At 42.6% G+C, this 18,112-nt stretch overlaps 1 protein-coding gene across 2 annotated transcripts in view; it reads left to right on the plus strand.

Moving 5' to 3' along the window:
• LOC6731852 (E3 ubiquitin-protein ligase TRIM9) overlaps positions 1 to 17,853 on the plus strand; it is a 75,081-nt gene extending 57,228 nt beyond the window's left edge. Inside the window, exons 2-10 of one of the 2 annotated variants that reach the window (XM_016179947.3) lie at positions 9,667 to 9,762; positions 9,831 to 9,962; positions 10,068 to 10,169; positions 10,235 to 10,394; positions 11,135 to 11,167; positions 12,417 to 12,556; positions 12,862 to 13,000; positions 14,835 to 15,068; positions 16,383 to 17,853. In XM_016179947.3, coding sequence (XP_016024533.1) covers positions 9,667 to 9,762; positions 9,831 to 9,962; positions 10,068 to 10,169; positions 10,235 to 10,394; positions 11,135 to 11,167; positions 12,417 to 12,556; positions 12,862 to 13,000; positions 14,835 to 15,068; positions 16,383 to 16,672 — 1,326 coding nt within the window. In that variant the 3' untranslated portion in view covers positions 16,673 to 17,853. The remainder of the gene's footprint in view (positions 1 to 9,666; positions 9,763 to 9,830; positions 9,963 to 10,067; positions 10,170 to 10,234; positions 10,395 to 11,134; positions 11,168 to 12,416; positions 12,557 to 12,861; positions 13,001 to 14,834; positions 15,069 to 16,382) is intronic. The other variant, XM_016179946.3, reaches the window with a different exon arrangement.
• Positions 17,854 to 18,112: the final 259 nt, after the last annotated feature.

The following is an 18,112-nucleotide window of genomic DNA, read 5'->3' on the forward strand; positions in this document are numbered from 1 at the left end:
CATTTGTCAGCTCGAATTTCCAAATTCCCACGCAGCCAGCTAACAACGTGGCCAATTCAATGTCACGTAAGCCAAAAAGGCCTTTAAAAATGCAGCCGTCGTTGGCAAGGAAAACTTTGGCCACATTTCCTGCGGGTGCTAAAAACATAAGCGAAAAACCACAACGTTGTTCGTCGGTTTGGGCCATTGAATTTGATGTCGAACTTGCTGCTGTTGATGTTGCCCACGCAACCGCAATGGGAAACATAAGGCCTTCAATTCCGTCTGGGCTGCAACTTTCATGTTTGTTTTGGCCCTCTTTTTGCCCAACTGCAACTCCGGATCCCTGGATGGTATTTATGCGCCCCACCGTGGCATGAAGTCATTTGCATTTCGCGTTAATTTTACATGCAAATAAATGTCGTATTTAAATGCAATTAAAATTGTTTACCCGACTGCATTCCGCCCAGAGGAGAGTACGTGTGGAAAGGTTCGACTGGCATGCCTTCACATAAAGTTGCGAGTCCTGGGAGTCCTTTCGCATGTGCTGCTCCTTTATTTATGAAGCCGCATAATGGAAAATCAACTTACCAGCAAAGCAATTCGCGGTTTTCAGTTGTACGTTAACAGGAAAATTGACGTTAAAGATTTTCCACAATGGGTTGATAGTCTAAAATGTGAGAAAATTGTGAAATATTTGATCTGCTTCAAGGATAAAGGTTAATGAAACAAGATAGCTTTACAGATTTATTTTGCTTTTATTTTGGCTCCTAAGTTAGCCCAGTATGTTCTGAACAACTTTCTTTTCTGACTCATTTGGCAAATTGAATAACAACAAACTCATCTGTGTGAGTCAGGTTTGCTGATCAGATTTCACCTCTTGATGACAAAGTTTTTCGCTTTTTTTTCTTTTTTGAGGCCAACCTTTCCAGCGAAATGGATGCAGCAAAATATTTATCTTGCAAATTTCCTTATCGAAATGCCATTAAAGCTTAAAAGGATTTCGGTTGCCAAAAACCCCAGTATCGCAACAACAACCACTTGTTGCTTTATATGGTTGATTCCCTTGTTGTTGTAGCTGCTTTAAATGTTGTTGCTACTGCCATTGTTGTTGTTGTAGTTGGTGGCATGTGTGAAACGACGGCACTCGAACAATTTTCGTCGCACAACAAGCAGATTTCGTTGTCGAAATACGTGAAATTTTTTCACAGCCACTTCACAAATTTGCCAGTTGTTGTTCGGCACTTTTGTTGTCGAGTGTAAGAGAGTGTGTGTGTGTGTATGTGTGGGTACACTGTGCTACGTAGGTGGCATTGTCATTGGATCGCAGCAGCCATCAGCTCTTTGCAACCGGAGTGCCGACCACTTGACATTTCGCCAAATTAGTTGCGCCTTGATTTTCGATGCCGGGGATTTGGTTACTCAATTTGACTTTTCGGGCTTAGTGGATACGGATACCCATGGTTACTCATCGGATTTTGCGAGGGAGTTGGTCGCTGGGCAATGTATCAATTTGCTAGCCACTTGTGCGGAAAATGCCAACCTCGTTGTTGTCACATAATTCACTCAAAAAAAAAGGGTTTAATTGATGGTTTTGTGGGCATTATAGAGGAAATTTAATTTTAATTAATTAGAAATTATAAAAGAAATTATCTTATATAAATTGGGATTTGTTTTTACCTAAATAATGCTTATTTAGCTATTTTACTTTAGTTTCATTAAAACAAATATTTTTTCGAGTGCCAGATCGATACAGTTTAGTAACCACCTGCATAATCCATGTTTTGACACGCTCCATCGATGCTTTCGCCGCTTGTTTACACTGGCAATCTGCGGCATCCACTTGGTTCAATCCCGGTTCAATTAACATGTTTTCTCGCTTTATGGCCGACTGAAAGAAATGCGAAACTGGCAGCATTTAGCCAGCACTTAACCCGTCGCTGGGACGTCGTCCAAATGGCCGCCGCTCCCCATAACACTTAAAGTCACATCTCGGAGTCGCAATCCCAGCCGCGAGCTCCAGCTGGAAGCCATGACCAAGACCACTTTGTGGGACATTTAGTGCAGAATGCGAGCAGGCAAATTATGGGAGCCATCAATATATCGTGGAATTGCGAGTGGAGTGCGAGGCGGAGTGCCGAGGAAATCAGTGTAAATATTAGTTTTTAAATGAGGCAGCCAGTTGTTGGGTGGCAAATCGAATCACTTCCAAGGAAAAGACTAACTAAGGCCATCGGAGAAACTGCAGGGTTGTTGCACTTTTGCTGGAAACTATAGGGAAAAGGAAAATGCTTTTTGTTGTTTAGTAAAATAATACTAAGATGCGCTTCATCACTAGGTGGATTTTGGGACTAATGTGAATTTAAAATATTTATATAAGTTGCTTGAATAACTTTAATTTAAAGTTATGGCTACTAAATGCGATTTTGATCAAACCGATAATGACACTTTACAGTTTCAAATAAATTGGGAAATGGTTTTGAAAAACCCATGTCCATCTTGAAGCGAATGACATTCCTCCGAATGGCTGGCTAATTAGGGAGTCCACTCCCGTTTCAGCTGCAAATTGAGGGCCTCTTGACATATTGGGTAAATTTATACAAATTAAATTATTAAGGAGCAGCAGACATGCGCCCCGTTTTCCCAGTTTCCCAGTTGGTCGTCGGTTTGTCAAGCTGTCAGCATTTTGCTGGATGCTTCTGGTATGCGGCTTGTCACAGCCAGATCGTTTGGTTTGGTTTGGTTCTGTTGGATTGGGTTGGGTTTCGCCCCAAGCTCGGTATTCTGCAGCATTGTTGATGCTTTATTTTTGTATTTTTTTGTACCCCGTTTTGGGGGAGAGCGAATTCTGCGGGCCGCAGCTACCAAAACTTATTTTTACTCGCATGATGCGGCAGGAGGGTTACGGAATAGGGGGACTTATCCCACGAGAGTCCGTGTCAAACATGTTTAACAGAGGACTACCACAACAACAAGGGGAACAACAATGCATCCGACAGCAATAACAATAACAAACAAAATGAAAACCAGTTTGGGTTGCCCTGCCGCCGCTGTGACAATCAGAATAAAAATAATAATACCCAGCACAAACATCGCCGAAAAAAGAAGGCACCGAAAATGTTTGCAACTGTCACTGGGAGGGAACAACGCAAAATGTTTTCGAGTTTTGTTTTCGTTTCGGGTTTATTTTCCTACGGTCTCAGAAAAAAGAAATCCAGCGATTGGAATGATAAAATAATGTTTTATTTCCCTGCAGCTCTGCGGTTTTTGGCATACATTTAAAGATTAGAAAAATTGTTTAAAAATTCAGTTGCGATTGTACGGCTCAAATTCATAGGATGAGATTAGGAAATGCATAAATGAAATCTGCTTGACATGAAAGTCAGCCCTTAAACAAATTAAAGATGCCATAATAAGCCCCTTTAATCATTTGTATAAACACATCAGTTTTTTTTTTTTTTTTTTTTTGACATAAAGTCACCCCTCTAGTAATACATCCTTTTGATATACAAGTTCCCCCATTTTTTTGAGCGAATTTGCGCACTTTTGTGACACTAAATGTCACTAATTTGACACAAAATGTCAGCGCAACTAATGCGAATATGGAATGTGTCAGAAAAATGCATAACTGGCGAGCTTTTTACCAGTTTTCTGTCGCATTAGTGGCCACAAAATGATAGGGGAACCATCAACATCGCTCGGGTTTGCAAATATACATATATGCTGAATATAACGATGTGAAATTAGGATCGAGCAAACGAGGATGGCAATTGCTTCTTAGTTGGTCCCTCAGTGACCATCCGTATAAGGAGTGGAGTGAACTGAAGTGAAGTGAAGTGAAGTCGGCATTCCCGCGAAGCAAATCCAAATAAGGTCAAAATTGCGAATATGATTTCCGCTGAATTCCCCTTTTCACCCGTCGCTTTCATGCCTTAATCCTAATTTATGCGCGAGTAATGATGAAGACTGGCGTTGTCCTTTCGCCGCAGAAAGAGTGGCTCTTTCTTCCGCCGACGGGATTAAGTGGCTTTCAGTTCTGCAGCCAGCTGCCTTTCTGCATTCTGAGTTATCCAGACAATGGGGTTGTCAACTGGCGAATGTCTGAAATTGACTTTGGGTCATCTGAAAGTCGAAAGAGGGCTTAAGTTCGAGGTTCAAGGCGTTCGTAATGAATTGTAAACGTAGACACGTGTGTCGCTTCCTCGGTCGACGGGTATTAGCAATTTTGCAAAGAAGGGGGCTCTACTTTGACGGATCGAAAGTTCCTCAAGAATTCATCCCTGCGCGGTCATGACTTGGCCACTTCCCGTCTCGACTTTGCCCATTCCCAATTCCCATTCCGCTTGATTGGCCAGCACACTCGGAAAACTATTTCTTCTACATCGATACTCTACTAATTTCATGGGTTTGTTACTTGGAAGCCACACACTTCCTTATGTGGACTTCCTACATTTCAGGCATGAGTACATCTATGGAATTAACCATAATAAGCTAATATATATAGAATAATATTGTTTATCAATATTCCAATAACATTTTGTGTAATTTCTAGCGCTGTAAATAATAACATTGATTCTTATTTCTAGTTTTAATTGAAAATTGTTCACTGTGCACAACTTGTTTTCCAGTTATGGCAAATGTGCTGCTGACCAAATGCTGGCAACGTGTTCCACTTCATGGCTCTGTTGTTTTAAATTTGTCATGAAAATATTTTGATTGTTGCGCATTCGCTTGCCCCCCGCTCGCTGCCTTCACCTTTCCCCCTCCACCCCTTATTCCGATTCCGATTCCCACTCTACGACGAGTAGTTCAAATATTGTTTCACACACCCCCGGGGGCATTTGTTTGCCATGGATCCCCTGCTCCGGCAGATGACTGCACATGCTCTACAAATTTCACATACGTTTTCCAAATTAGATTCTGCGGTTTTCGAATGTCTCTTTGTGTGTCAGTCCGTGCTGCTGGCCGCTAGGGGGCGCCACACCGGATCGCAATCAATCGTCGACGGGGGATTCCCCCCCGTTTGTTTATTTGCCCGTTGTTTTGCTTTCCCTTCCGTTGGCCGTCTATTTCTATTTCCATGCTGATTTCCAATCTTGTTTACTTTTGTTGCCGTTCCAAATGTTATTTGCTCGAGTCGCTAATTAATTAGACGAGTCAGTAGCTCAATAAGCTGACATCTTGACTCATTTTTAATCGCCAACTTGGCATGCAAGCCAGGCAGCAAACTCCGCAGACGGCGGATAACTCGAGAAACGGAGACTCATAATCCAATTTAAAAAACCATCTCCGTCAGACGCTTCCTTTGACTGCCACATAAATCAATGGGACGCGCGCTTAAAATTCATATCTTGTCAGAATGTAAGTTGTATTTTAAGCTTTTTATCGGGCCCCAAAAGGCGGCTGCAACGCGCCTCACATTACTCATGCCCCGCCGACTTGCAGCCGAGAAAAGGAAGCAAAAGCGCTGGTTATGAATGGATAAACGAGCCGAAGGTGGTGCGGCGTCTCAGTGCTCCAGTGGTGCGGTGGTGCGTGGGTGAAGGGCGAAACTGAGACGGCAAAAGGTAAAGCACAAGTCAAATTTTTGGGCCAACTGCGAGGCCCAACCGAGACGGCACTTATCCACCTGAACGGTTTCGATTAGGGTGATTCACGATTTTTAAGTCGGATTTGTTGTCAAAACCCTTTCTCTTGAAATAATACTACTTCAGTATACTTAGCTTGTACATAGATAATAATATAACAAATATAAGAATTAAAGAATGTATTCGTCTGATAATCAAGAAATAGCTACAGAAATAGTTACATTGTGGGCCTGAATGATATTACTTTGATCCTTCTTATATTTATGATGATCCAGGCCGGAAACCTTAATTCCCTACCTATAGATTTTCATTTCTATTGGCATTGGCTCACCCTACCAACTTCGAGGCACCATAATTTTTGTGGCTAAATCTTGTGGCCATTTAGGCTATGTGTGCGCCGTAAGAAGAGCATCAACAACTCAATTGCCAGGGCCACGTGTTGCATGTGCAACACGAAATGGCTGTAAATATTATTTATGTGCGTTAATGCCAAACACCATATACGGATCGGGCTCAAAGTGAGGCGAACATGTGTCCAGAGTGCCGGCAACACGAGCTACTTAAGCGGATCTCATATATCCGCGGCTTTACGGCTCAAATGCGTTATAATTCAAGCCCGAATGCCCGGCCGGCCACCTGTTCGTCGGATATTTGAGTCGTTGTCACGTCCCTGCCACTCCACTCCGCCATAAATATTGGTAACTGTATGATGACATGTATCATAGTTTACGCTACTGTCTGTTGATGAGTTCTCATTTGGGGAAACTCATCGCACATTTTCAGCGCCAGCTTTTCATTGCCCTGCGTTGCACAATCTCAAGATAATGGCTCCTGCAACTCAGATCTCCGATTTCTGCCTGGCTAATTCGCTGCCAACAAGCACGCAACTAATGAACCTCTGTCTGCGGCACGATCCGAGCTGCACAATATGGTTTATTTATAGCAGAACACTGCGTCGTCGGGTTAACTACATTATGGGCAACATTACATTGCAACACTAGACTACAAGCTACCATTATCTAAAATGATTAGTTCCACAATTAAAAAGGATTTTTAAAAATATTAAAACAATTAATAAAGCGTAAATGGCTAAGAAGAATCTGTCTGTATATATAAGCATATTAAAATTAGGATAGTTGCTTGCAGGCCAGTGTAATCGCACTATACAGTAGCTAGCAACTTGTTGCCAATGGCGGCGCCAAGCAACATTCTGTTGAATTCACGACTGCAATGTCGCCACAAAGTCTGCGATTCTAATCTTTGGTCTCGACCAGCCTATATCCCACTGTTAGCTATACAAATTGTGCGATGTCGTGTGCTAGGTGATTTTTGGGTGGGGCAGGGAGAGAAGGTTGTCAACGCTTTTGTGCTGCCTTTTGGCTTATTGCCATTTGCAAGAGATGGAATCTGGCATCTTTATAGTTTAGTACGAGACGCAGACGCATTTGGCTTTTATTTGCGGCGATAAGAAAATGCCAGCTATCCAGTTACTGAAAATGCTAACCAAATTGCTTAATTATTACTACGAACTAAAGAATAAAGGGCCTTTCTTAAAGTTATTCCATCAGATGTTATCTTGTTGTATTCATGTATTTTTTTGATATCTTGCAGTTAGCAGACAACAATATTACATTATAAATGTCCCTATAACGCTGTAATATTTCATAATTTAAAGAAAACATTCAAGATGGTTAACTGCTATATTAAAGCCAGCTTTCGACGTTTCCTGCCGCACATGAGTAACTTAATACTCGCAATTTAATGGGTAATTTCTTGTCCCATCTGGCGGTGACTTCCCGTTTTTAAGTCGCCCATGCTGGCGCTCACTTTCAAGCACATTGTTGCAGCGTTTAACATATTAATGTGAGTGACTGCCGTTGTTGGCCGCGTCTCTTAACAACTTAATAATTTATTGGTATCCCCAGCCCCCGCGGAACATGTGTCACATGGCCACGTCAGTAGCTCCGAAGAAGATGAGGGCTCTTGAATTATTTACACGATTTGCATGCGTGGCAACTTTAAAGAGGTTGCGTCTGTGGAGCATAAACATGTCGTATTATTATTATTTTTTACTCGCTGATAAAAGTTTCGTCTTTTTATGGAGCTGCGTCATAAAGAAAACGAATCCTGGGCAGGCGAAATGTTTTGAAAGGGACGTGGAGCAACGGGAGCGGGCAGCTTATCAATGCAAAACAGACTCACGGCTTTATGCCGTCCACTTCATATTCGAAATGCTACCCCCTCGTCATATTTGCCACCCACCCATTTTCACCATTTCCACCATTTTCATCTATTTCCATCTGCATTGTGCAGGAAGCGTTGAAGCAACCCTTGAGGGATTAAATTTCAACAGTTTGCCGCCCGCGTTGCGCATTCTTGGCCAGCACTTCCCCCCTCCGGAAAATCCCTTTTCCCCCAGCTCCATGTGCCTTCAGTAGCTCCTCTCTTGCCGACTTTTCGACGCTTAGCCATCTGTCTGTGCATTTTCGGGAAAATGGGTAGCGCTTAAATGGGGATAGGGCATATAGCTAATGAATGTAATCGTCATAAGCTGCCCTTTTTGCTGCGGAAGAGCCAACTCATTACGAGTGCCTGTCTACAGAATATTTCCTTGTAATTGGGCTGGATTTTGGGGGGTGGTAGTCGAATCTTTCGGAGAATTATGAACGCAAATGCATTCAATTTAAATCCGCTCTTGCCCGCTGTCCATTAAATTGGTTGTTTATGAGAGGGTTGGGCAAACTTTTGTGAGAAGGATTTCAAAAGAGCTTGCACTGATTTAAAAGGCCAAAACTTCTAGAAATCATTTTGTGATTCTTAATTAGGTATTTTTAATGAAAAGTTTTACTTTGAAGTAAACATTTGCGGTTGATTGGGAAAGAAAGCTTTTGAGATAGAAATGTATTACTAAAAGAAGCAAAATTGGTGTATATACATGAGATGCATTTAAGATTAGGAATGCGACTAACATATTTCAGTCGTAATAAAACCGGGAAAGCAGAACAAAACCCTTCCTTTTTCCGCCTGGTCGCAAGGCCATTATAATGTCGTACCTGCAGCTATTTTGATTTGATAAGCAAACAAAGGCGACAAACAGTGGCAGCAACATGCAGAAAAACACAGCGACGACTGGCAAATAGAATAAAATAATCAGAAGACAAACGCAGAAAGTGGTAATGAGTATACGCCGTGTTGGACAAAGGAGCAAAAAGAGGGGTGGAAAATGCAGGAAGGGAACGGCGTTCCCCGTTTTTGCTGTGTTGTCTGGAAAAGTGAAAAGCATGTTAAAGCCCGAGGGCGGGCATTATAAGGCACCCCATCCCGGTTACCGCTCCGATTTCTATGCTCCATGGCGCGTCTGCCAGACACTTGAGCCAACCAGCCGACTCCTCGACATCCAGCTGGACAATAATTGTGCGAGCGAGGGTTCCATGCCCCAGTGTCCTGCGGGCAATGGCAGGCATGGAAATAAGGAAAAAGGGGAAAACGCTGGGCAGGAATGGCATATTAAGCAAAGATACAAAGCCCGAATGCCGAATGCTAATGAATTGAAATTTGTTGGTGGCGCGGGGGCGTATGAGCAATTTAATTGCTGAGCAAATTGCGCGCTGATGAAAATTGAATTGTTCATTGGGTGGCGTGGCATGTCATGTCACTGTCAAGTGCAAATGTTTCCAATGCCGCAACATCAACATTGTCTCCCCAAAAAACATTCGCATTCAACAAATGAGGTTTGCCAATGTCGGCAAATGGAAATGGAAAAGCTTGCGTGTTATTTATTATTGCTCTCGCCTACAAACAACTCGGCTCGGCATTGTTTAAATGATTTTTCAAGCGATTTATTTGCGGTCTGTCTTGGCTGTTCTTTAATGAATTTTCCCCGCGGAAAAGCTCTCGACTTTGACGTGCAACTATGAAAATAAAAACGTGAACTGTCACCGCGGGCGTGACTAAAAGTTGCCATAAAAGAAACCGTAACCAAAGCCGTAAACCTTTATTACTGCACACTGCATTCCAGCTCTGTTTCTCATTTTAATTTTCACGCTGATGTCATTGTCCTCGCGACTGATTTTTGCATATCCTTCGTATTTCTTTCCAGACGGAGCTCTCACACAATCTGCAACAATTGTCGGAGAAGGCACGTTCCACGACCGAATTCATCCAGCGGCTCAAAGGCATGAGCGACAAAGTCACGGTAAGTGCGAAAAAACCGGCGAAAAAGTCCGCAATTCGGCTAAATCTCCGTATCTCATCCGTAATCAGGAATCCTGCATGGAGTTCGAGCGCCTCGTCCACGCCCAGTGTGAGGCCCTCATTCAGGCCATCCACGACAGACGCGAGTATCTGCTGGAGGCCATTCGCATGGACAAGGACACCAAGATCAGGATACTCAAGGTGAGTTATCACTTAAAGAAGCTATTATAAATAACTGACTATGTATATGACCCAAAAGTATATGAAAGTAAATTACTATATTACAATATTTTATTTAACCAACAGGACCAACAATCGAATTGCACTGGCAAGTTGCAGCAAACCACAGGACTAATTCAGTTCTGCATTGAAGCTCTCAAAGAGACTGACAGCGCCGCCTTTCTTCAGGTGAGTTTTTTGTCTTCATTAATTATTGAGTTCATCAGTTCTTAAAAATACTTTTTGCTGTACAGGTGGGCTCCATGCTCATCAATCGAGTGACCAACACGGACATGACCTGGCACCAGGAGGTCACCAATGCCGCCCCTCGAGTCTCGCCCATTGTGGACTTGACCCTGGATGATGCTGCTCTGGCACGTGCCATTGATAACTTGAACTTTATCCAGATGAGAGGTAAGTGCGAGGACACTTAATAAAAAATGCTTAAAATATTTACTCTAATAGCTATGTTTGCTAGCCCACGTAATAACATTAGGTATAGGTATAGGTAAAATCATTATAGAATCTTTTGGAAAATGAATAGAAATTTATATATATTTCTATGTAGAACAATTTCCCACCAATTTCGAGCTGCAGACTTCTTGTTCAATATTATTGTATCCTAACCAGCCGTGAATTATTGAGCCCAACTGTATGTGCCAGGCAAACCCGCCTCATAAATATTGTCACTAATTACGCACAAACACACAGACCCACCCAATTGGCCAAAGGTGTGACTCTGGGCCACCCAATAATAAGCACAAGCACAAATATAAACAAAAACAGAGCCAGCACTCGAAACAAAAGGGGAAAGAGCCCTTCAATCGAGGCTCGTTTAAGAGTTCCGACTGAAGGGCTTCAAAAATAGTTTTGGGAACTCCCCCGGGAGTTGGGGTTTCAAATTTAGAGTTGCTGTTGACAACTTCTGGGGGAAAGGAGCACCCGAAATAGGTGGGCTCACAATTAAAGTGAAAGTGTTGAAATCGGATAGTGCACACACAGACTGCGGACTAACTATTAAGATACATTAAACATCTGATATGGCTAACATATTTGTGCTTTTCTTGCATCTTCCTGTCATTCTGAATGTGCCGCTTGCTATCATTTAAATGAATATCGAATATACCCATAAAAACCAAACAAATCATCTAAAGCCGTCAAAGATGGAGATGAAAGATGTCCGGCAGGTGAGCAAAAACCACAACCACTTGAATGCAAAAATATCAACTGAAACAAATCAATACACAAATTAAGTTTTCGTACACAAGACAGAAACACACGAAGCTTGATTCCATAATTTTTGTTCTGTTTTTGGGAAAAACTGATTTTTTGGTGCTTTTGGACTTCCTCCCTCTCTCACACACACTCACACACGCTCATTTACTCACACACATACAAATTCACCTGGCTTGTCGGCCATTTTGTTTTCATGGTTTTTGGCCATTGCTTTCTACCTTTGTTTTCCGTTCTTTTCCGTTCAACGGGCGCACGCCTACGCATAATAATTTTTCATTTTCATTTAAGCCACTAGCTGGAAATACAAAATACCCGAAAATGCGTCCAAATATTTTCGGCTTCACTTCCGTTTCCTGGCGAATGTCAAAAAATGCCCCACCGCAGCCTGTCAACCCGTGGGTGAGGGCGGTACTACTGGGGGGGCGTGGTCGGCGATGTCATTTCAAGTGACATAATTTTTTACGCCACTTTTTTTGCCTTTGCCCGTCGCTTTTCATTTGACTACTCTTTCTCATCTTCATTATTTCATGCTTAAGCTTTTATTTCGCATTTTTCGTTTTATATGTTTATTATTTTTATGTACCCTTGCGCCTTTTTCTGGTATTTTGCCCCGCAATTGACCCTCTTCAAGCGGCCTGCTTAGGCTTATCCCTTACACTTTTAGCCCGATTGGCGAGGCACCTTGATTTCAACTTTTTACTTTGTGCCTCGCTTTTTGTTTCGGTGACATTTGACAGCTTTTGGCGCCATTTTAATTCGATGCCTGTTCAGGGGAGCGGAAATGCCCGAAGTGTCGTCGTTTTTATGTTTATTTTGCGGCATAATTTTAGGCGCTTCACTTCGGACTCGCCATTTGTGTTGTGTCATGAATTTTTATTACCAGGCGTTGGTTTTATGCCCCGATTTTATGACACCTGGGCGTGGCCCCCTCAGGGCAATTAATAAAAAATGAAACTTCAACAAGCGAGCGCATCTTTTTGTTGACAGATTCGTTTTGGTTAGTCCTGGGATCAATTGGTTGTCCTTTGGGCTCTCATCCGTCGAAACTCTTTTATTGGTTGTGGTATTGTCTTAGTTTTACTGATAATTTGGTTTACTTTTATTTCACTACCTCTACACCAGTACTAACACTTATTTGGGGCTTTTATTCATCATTTTCCCATTGCCCATCTAAAGATAACTTTTTTGTTCCTCCCACAGCACCCATGACACCAACTATACTGCCATCGGATTGCTCGGCCGAGAATAATTCGGTTACCGTTGCGTGGCAGCCACCAAATCACTCTTTTGTCGAAGGATATGTCCTGGAACTGGATGATGGCAGCGGCGGTGAATTTAGGGTATGTTTAATCAAAACAAAAATAATATAAAAATATAACAAATTGTAGCAGCATCATCTAAACAAAGTTGAATGTGCTTGAATGTCACATATATAGCTTATTCAAAACGATTGCTTTTAAAGTTGAAAATGTAATGAAAATGTTAATAAAATAATGTGTGAATGAGTAAAGCCAAATGAATGCCATATCAGCAAATGAATGGCTGTACGAATCGCTCGATCCAACTGCTGATTGGCTGAGTGAATGGCTGTCATCTTCCAATTTATTAACCCAGAACTTTAATTTGATTGCCTGTCCCCATTCAGGAAGTCTACTGCGGCAAGGAAACAATTTGCACCGTGGACGGGCTGCACTTCAACTCGATGTACAATGCCCGGGTGAAGGCCTTCAATTCCGCCGGAGAGGGTGAATACTCGGAGCTGATTGGACTGCAGACTGCCGAAGGTGAGTGCCGCTTTTCACGTTTCCAGCTCTACTAGCTTTTTCAATTAAGCTCCACCACGCTCGCCGCTGAGCTACTTTCCCAACTGTTTTATAATTTAATCCTTTTCGGTCATACGCCACCCCAATCCATATCCACCTACCGAGTTCCCGGCTCGGACTGCTCCTGGTTTCCCGTTCGTGCTTTGCATGTCAAACAGCCATTGACCCCTTTTGCGCCTGCAGGGCAGGAAAATGTGAATGGAAATGGGTCTGGAGGTGGTCGCCGTGGGGGGAGGATGTCTTCTGCAATCCAATTCGCACTTGATTGATGCATGCGCCACCTGACAGCAGCTCCTGTTCCTCCAGGAGCCACATCCACTCCTGCTTCCACTCCCACTGCCCACCACAAACGTAACGCCGCGTAAAGTTGTTTAATTTATAAAATTAACAGAGCGCTCTAGGCAGCATTTTCTGTCCGTCGTTTTATTAGTTTGGCGCCATTAATTTGTAACTTTTAATTGATTATTCCTCGCTGTCTGCGAGTTGCCTTCAAAGGGGGTCACAGGCGATTTAAGCGGATCCATCCGAACCCGAAACCGAGCCGATCCCACTGCAAATTGTCATTTTATAAAGTGTTTACACCGAGCGCGTGTCCCTAAGTAATTAACGGAGGACCAGTTAACAGTTTATGGCTCGTGACGTTTGCGGGTGGTCGGCACTAATGGGTTAAGTCGGACACCTTAAGGACATTAGGAAGACAGTTTACAAGACGTCAGTCTTGGGATGTGAGAGGGTTCAAGTAATTTCAATTAAGCCAGCTATGATGCGGTCCGTTTGGTTACGTGACAAATTGAGAAACCCAGTTCTGAAAATATAGAATTCTATATATTAAACCATAGCAAGTCCGCATCTTAAAGATCTTCGAACTAAACCTTATAAACCAAGGCGATTAAAGACCACTTCTAATCCCTTTTAATAGACTCCTAATCCCAACTTCAGACGCATTCATTTGGCAAATATTTTAGCTCGGTCTGCCTCTTGGTTATCCAATTAAGAAACTGGGAACAGTTTATAGCAACTAATTAAATGCCTGGGCATCCAGGACTCTCGGTTTATGGCGCCTGGCTCAAATCTCTCATAGTTTTAATCGCAAAGTCATATGGCCGACATAAACAAAACAATGGCCAGCTGGAGTCCTCCTGGCCCAGATGCTTGCTTTGTGGCTTGTTTGGCCACACAATTGCCTTTGGTGGCCAATAAAACAGGCAACGTCATCATCGTCAGCAGACCGAGAAGTGGAGCCATGGCTCTCTTTATATATACATAGATGTATAGCCGGTCCCAGATGATTCCGGACTAGCCTTGGCCACTTAATGCGGCCACAACAATAAAAAAGGAAATTTAATAAAGCACTCCACTCGACTCGCCACTCGTTGCCTACTTTGCGGCGCATAACAGCATGAACTGCAAGGAACCACCAACTTGGACTCCGAATTGCACTGGCCACTTGAGCTTTGACAATGGGGAAAATTGCAACCGGTCTGGCTTTGTTTTTCTTTCCACTTTTCACTGCCCCATGCACTGGGAAAAGATGATAGACTCAAAATTAGAAATAATAACTCGGTAATGGGATACTATTGGACCGTAAGCAGTTGAATCAGGGTAGTAGAAAAGAATCTTATCTCATTTAAGGAATCCAATTGAGCTCGTTTGTTATCCAACATGTTTTGTGACCCAAAGTAACCTAACGATTCGTGGTCTTGCGAAGAAATTTCTATCTGGGATTCTTCCAACTTCCCATGAGTTAATGTGCCAAGTGTATTTATCGTCTACATTTTTCTTCATTCCATTGCAGTGGCCTGGTTCACGTTTGATCCCGTTCTGAGCGGCGGAGCCGGTTCTGGCTTAATCTTCAGCAAAAACAACGCCACCGTGAGCGTCGAGGGCTGGGAGCACCGGGTGGCCCTCGGCTCGGTGGGATTCTCCCGCGGCGTCCACTACTGGGAGTTCACCATCGACAACTATACGGCGGACACGGACCCGGCCTTCGGAGTGGCCCGCATCGACGTGGCCCGCAACAAAATGCTGGGTGAGTACTTGGCCCCCATCCCTACGGCTCACCTTGCAGTGGGTTACTGGTGGCATTCGCAATTCAATTAAAAATTCAGAGCAGGCGCCGCCAGGAAAGAAACTTTGATCGAAAATAAGCAGGGGGGAGCCGAAGTGGAAAATCTGCACAACAAATAGATTCTGGCGTTGACAAAAGAGCCAATACGTATGCGCAAAGTTCGCACAGCTAATAGACTGGGATTCCGGAGGGAGTTCGGTTCGGGAACTTAAAAACTTTGCCATTTTGCCGCCTCGCAATGCGATGCCAATAAAATCGAGTGCCAAGTAGTAGGGGGGCGTATCGAAAACTTTTGCCATTTCTTGTTGCATGTGCGTGGGATGGGGTGTCTTTCGTTACCAGACTGAGACAAAGACAAACACAATCAAAAGGACTTGGTCGAGGCGCCTTGAAGTATGCCTCGGCAAATTGATTGAAAATGTGCGTGGGGTTGCGTGGAGAGTGGGTGGCTTCCACAGGCGACTTGAACTGCAGACAAAAGTAATTAAAAGTGCGGCACTTAAACTTTTGTCAAATGCAAAAGTTTATTTGCGGCAGCGCATCCCGTACCACATTTTTCTATCTTTTTAAGTCTTTGCGCGATGCTGTGTATCCTTTTCACTTACACAATTTATTCCCCAAGCTGCTCACGCGCCATTTAACACGTGCCCGCCAGCATCGCTGTGGTCCGCCGTTGGAAAACTCAAGTTTTCGAATTAAATTTTCATATGCAAAGCGTAACGCAGCAGGTGGCGCCCCCAGCGGCTGACATTGACACTAACAGTTGCAGTTTGCCAAGTTGTTTTACGACCCTCATGCGTTCTATAGATATATCTCTATATCTATATAGCTATGTGCACAACGGACCCCACTTCCGCCCGATCCTGTTGCTGCTGCGTTTGTCAGTTATAATTCCGCAGGACTAAAACGACAGACAGGGAAACTGACAAGCCAAGGATACGGCGAGTCGGGGGAGCCATCGTGCCAGCCGGAGTTTAAAGTTCGCAACTTGCAGCTGAAACTGAGTTCAGCAAGTCATGGAAGCGGAGAGCAAAGATTATTTGGGGCATTCAAATTATCAAAGAATTTGGGTGGCGATTGCTGTGGTTTAAGATGAGAGGAAGATGGTTTAACTGCTTTAAGTGTATATTCCAGTGGAATTTCCATTTAAGTCAAGAGAAGTAATTCGGTTTAAACCACTCCAATTCATAAGCGACTTTAGGCATTCAGTTCTATTCTACTTGTGATTGATTACAGCTTATAAATAATGTCGTATCTTTTTATTATAATCCTCAGGCAAGGACGAGAAGTCATTCGCCATGTACATCGACCGCCAGCGATCCTGGTTCCAGCACAACTCCATACACGAGCGGCGAGTTGAGGGCGGCATCACCACGGGAAGCACGATCGGAGTGCTCCTTGATCTGGAGCGGCACACCCTGAGCTTCCTGGTAAACGAAATGCCGCAGGGATCGGTGGCGTTCCGGGATCTCTACGGCGTCTTCTATCCGGCAGTGAGCATCAATCGAGGCGTCACTCTGACCATGCACACGGCCATGGATGCGCCCAAGATGGACTACTTCTAGAGGGGATCGGACCGGGTGGAGAGTAGCAAATTGTGTACATAGAGCTTGACATTTGGCAGTTATCGGTGTCTATATATGTTAGCATTACCTTAATACGAACAATTTACTCAGACAGCTTATACATATATGGGTGTATGTGTGTACGTGTAGTTTCGGGCAAAGTTCAGCGACATATCTCCATTTAATCGTATCTCTATTCGTAGTTCTAGGCACTGTTTGTAAAACGCTGCGCCAAATCGGATAGGAATTATTCAAAATAATTGAAAGCATTTAAAGGTATCTCGATGTAAAATACAATAACAAAACTCTCAATGTTTTTCAACACAAAAATAGAGCCAAAAATCAAGCACCGTGCAACAAAAAAAAGTTATAATAAAATCGCGAACACCAAAAAAACAAATCTAATTTAAACGCAAGCGAATAAAAACTAAGGTAAAATCCAATTAGCAATTAGTGTAGCTAAAAATCTGCATCTGTATGTCATCACACGTTCGTGTGTTAAGGTTAATGTTTATGGCTAACACAAACGCATTTGTTTGAGGCTAAAATGAAATCAAAATCAACGTGTTTTCGGGGGAGTTTTTATTTTAAAGACTGAAAAGAACATGTTTTTTATAAGTACGTTAGGAAAAACACGGCAAAAAGCCATCGTTTAAATGTGCAAAACTAACCAAGGCAAAATCAACAAAACCGAATTCCCAAAAATTAGTAACTTTCAATATTTAAGGGCACTGCAAAAGCTGCATAAAATAAATGTCCCCAACCACGAAAACCAATTTAAAGCCAAGAGTTTCGCTTATAAAATCAAATATGCATCGGAATATTAATACTTAATGTACCACTAAGTTTCCTGTAAATATTAATGTATTTTTTAATAAACGTTCGGCTATTCTAGATATTTTCTATTTAAGGTGTAATGCATAAAATTAAATTCCAATGTATGTACGGACTATTTATACTTTTCAACTTAAGCCTATTTACAGCAAAAACCACAATTAAAGTTAATTACCAGTACTATGCATGTTTAAATATTTATAATAGTAATAATAGTAAAGTGCAAACAAACCGAAGAGCAAAAAAATGTAATTGCGTGGGCAACTACAAGCACACATATAAATGAGTTTATTTAAAAAAGCGGAAACAAAATAAATATGAAAAAAAAACATGATAATAATATTAAAGAGCTGCGTTTTTCTTCAGCATTCTGTTAAAATTTAAAGCGACATCAAACTATTACCATTAACTATAAAACTAGGCAGTTTTTCACATATTAATTAGCGTTTAGTGTATGGTTATTTTTCCCACAAAAGGCACTTTCCCCGCTTTTCATTTGCTGACGCATTAGTGGAAAAGCCTCACGAAACCAGGAGTTCATTGTGCCAATTTCTGAGCGAATTTCCGTGTTTGTTCTGCAGTTTAGTTGTTCTCCACTTTTTTTTT

Source organism: Drosophila simulans, chromosome 2L, assembly GCF_016746395.2.
Source record: "Drosophila simulans strain w501 chromosome 2L, Prin_Dsim_3.1, whole genome shotgun sequence".
Classification (NCBI taxonomy): domain Eukaryota; kingdom Metazoa; phylum Arthropoda; class Insecta; order Diptera; family Drosophilidae; genus Drosophila; species Drosophila simulans.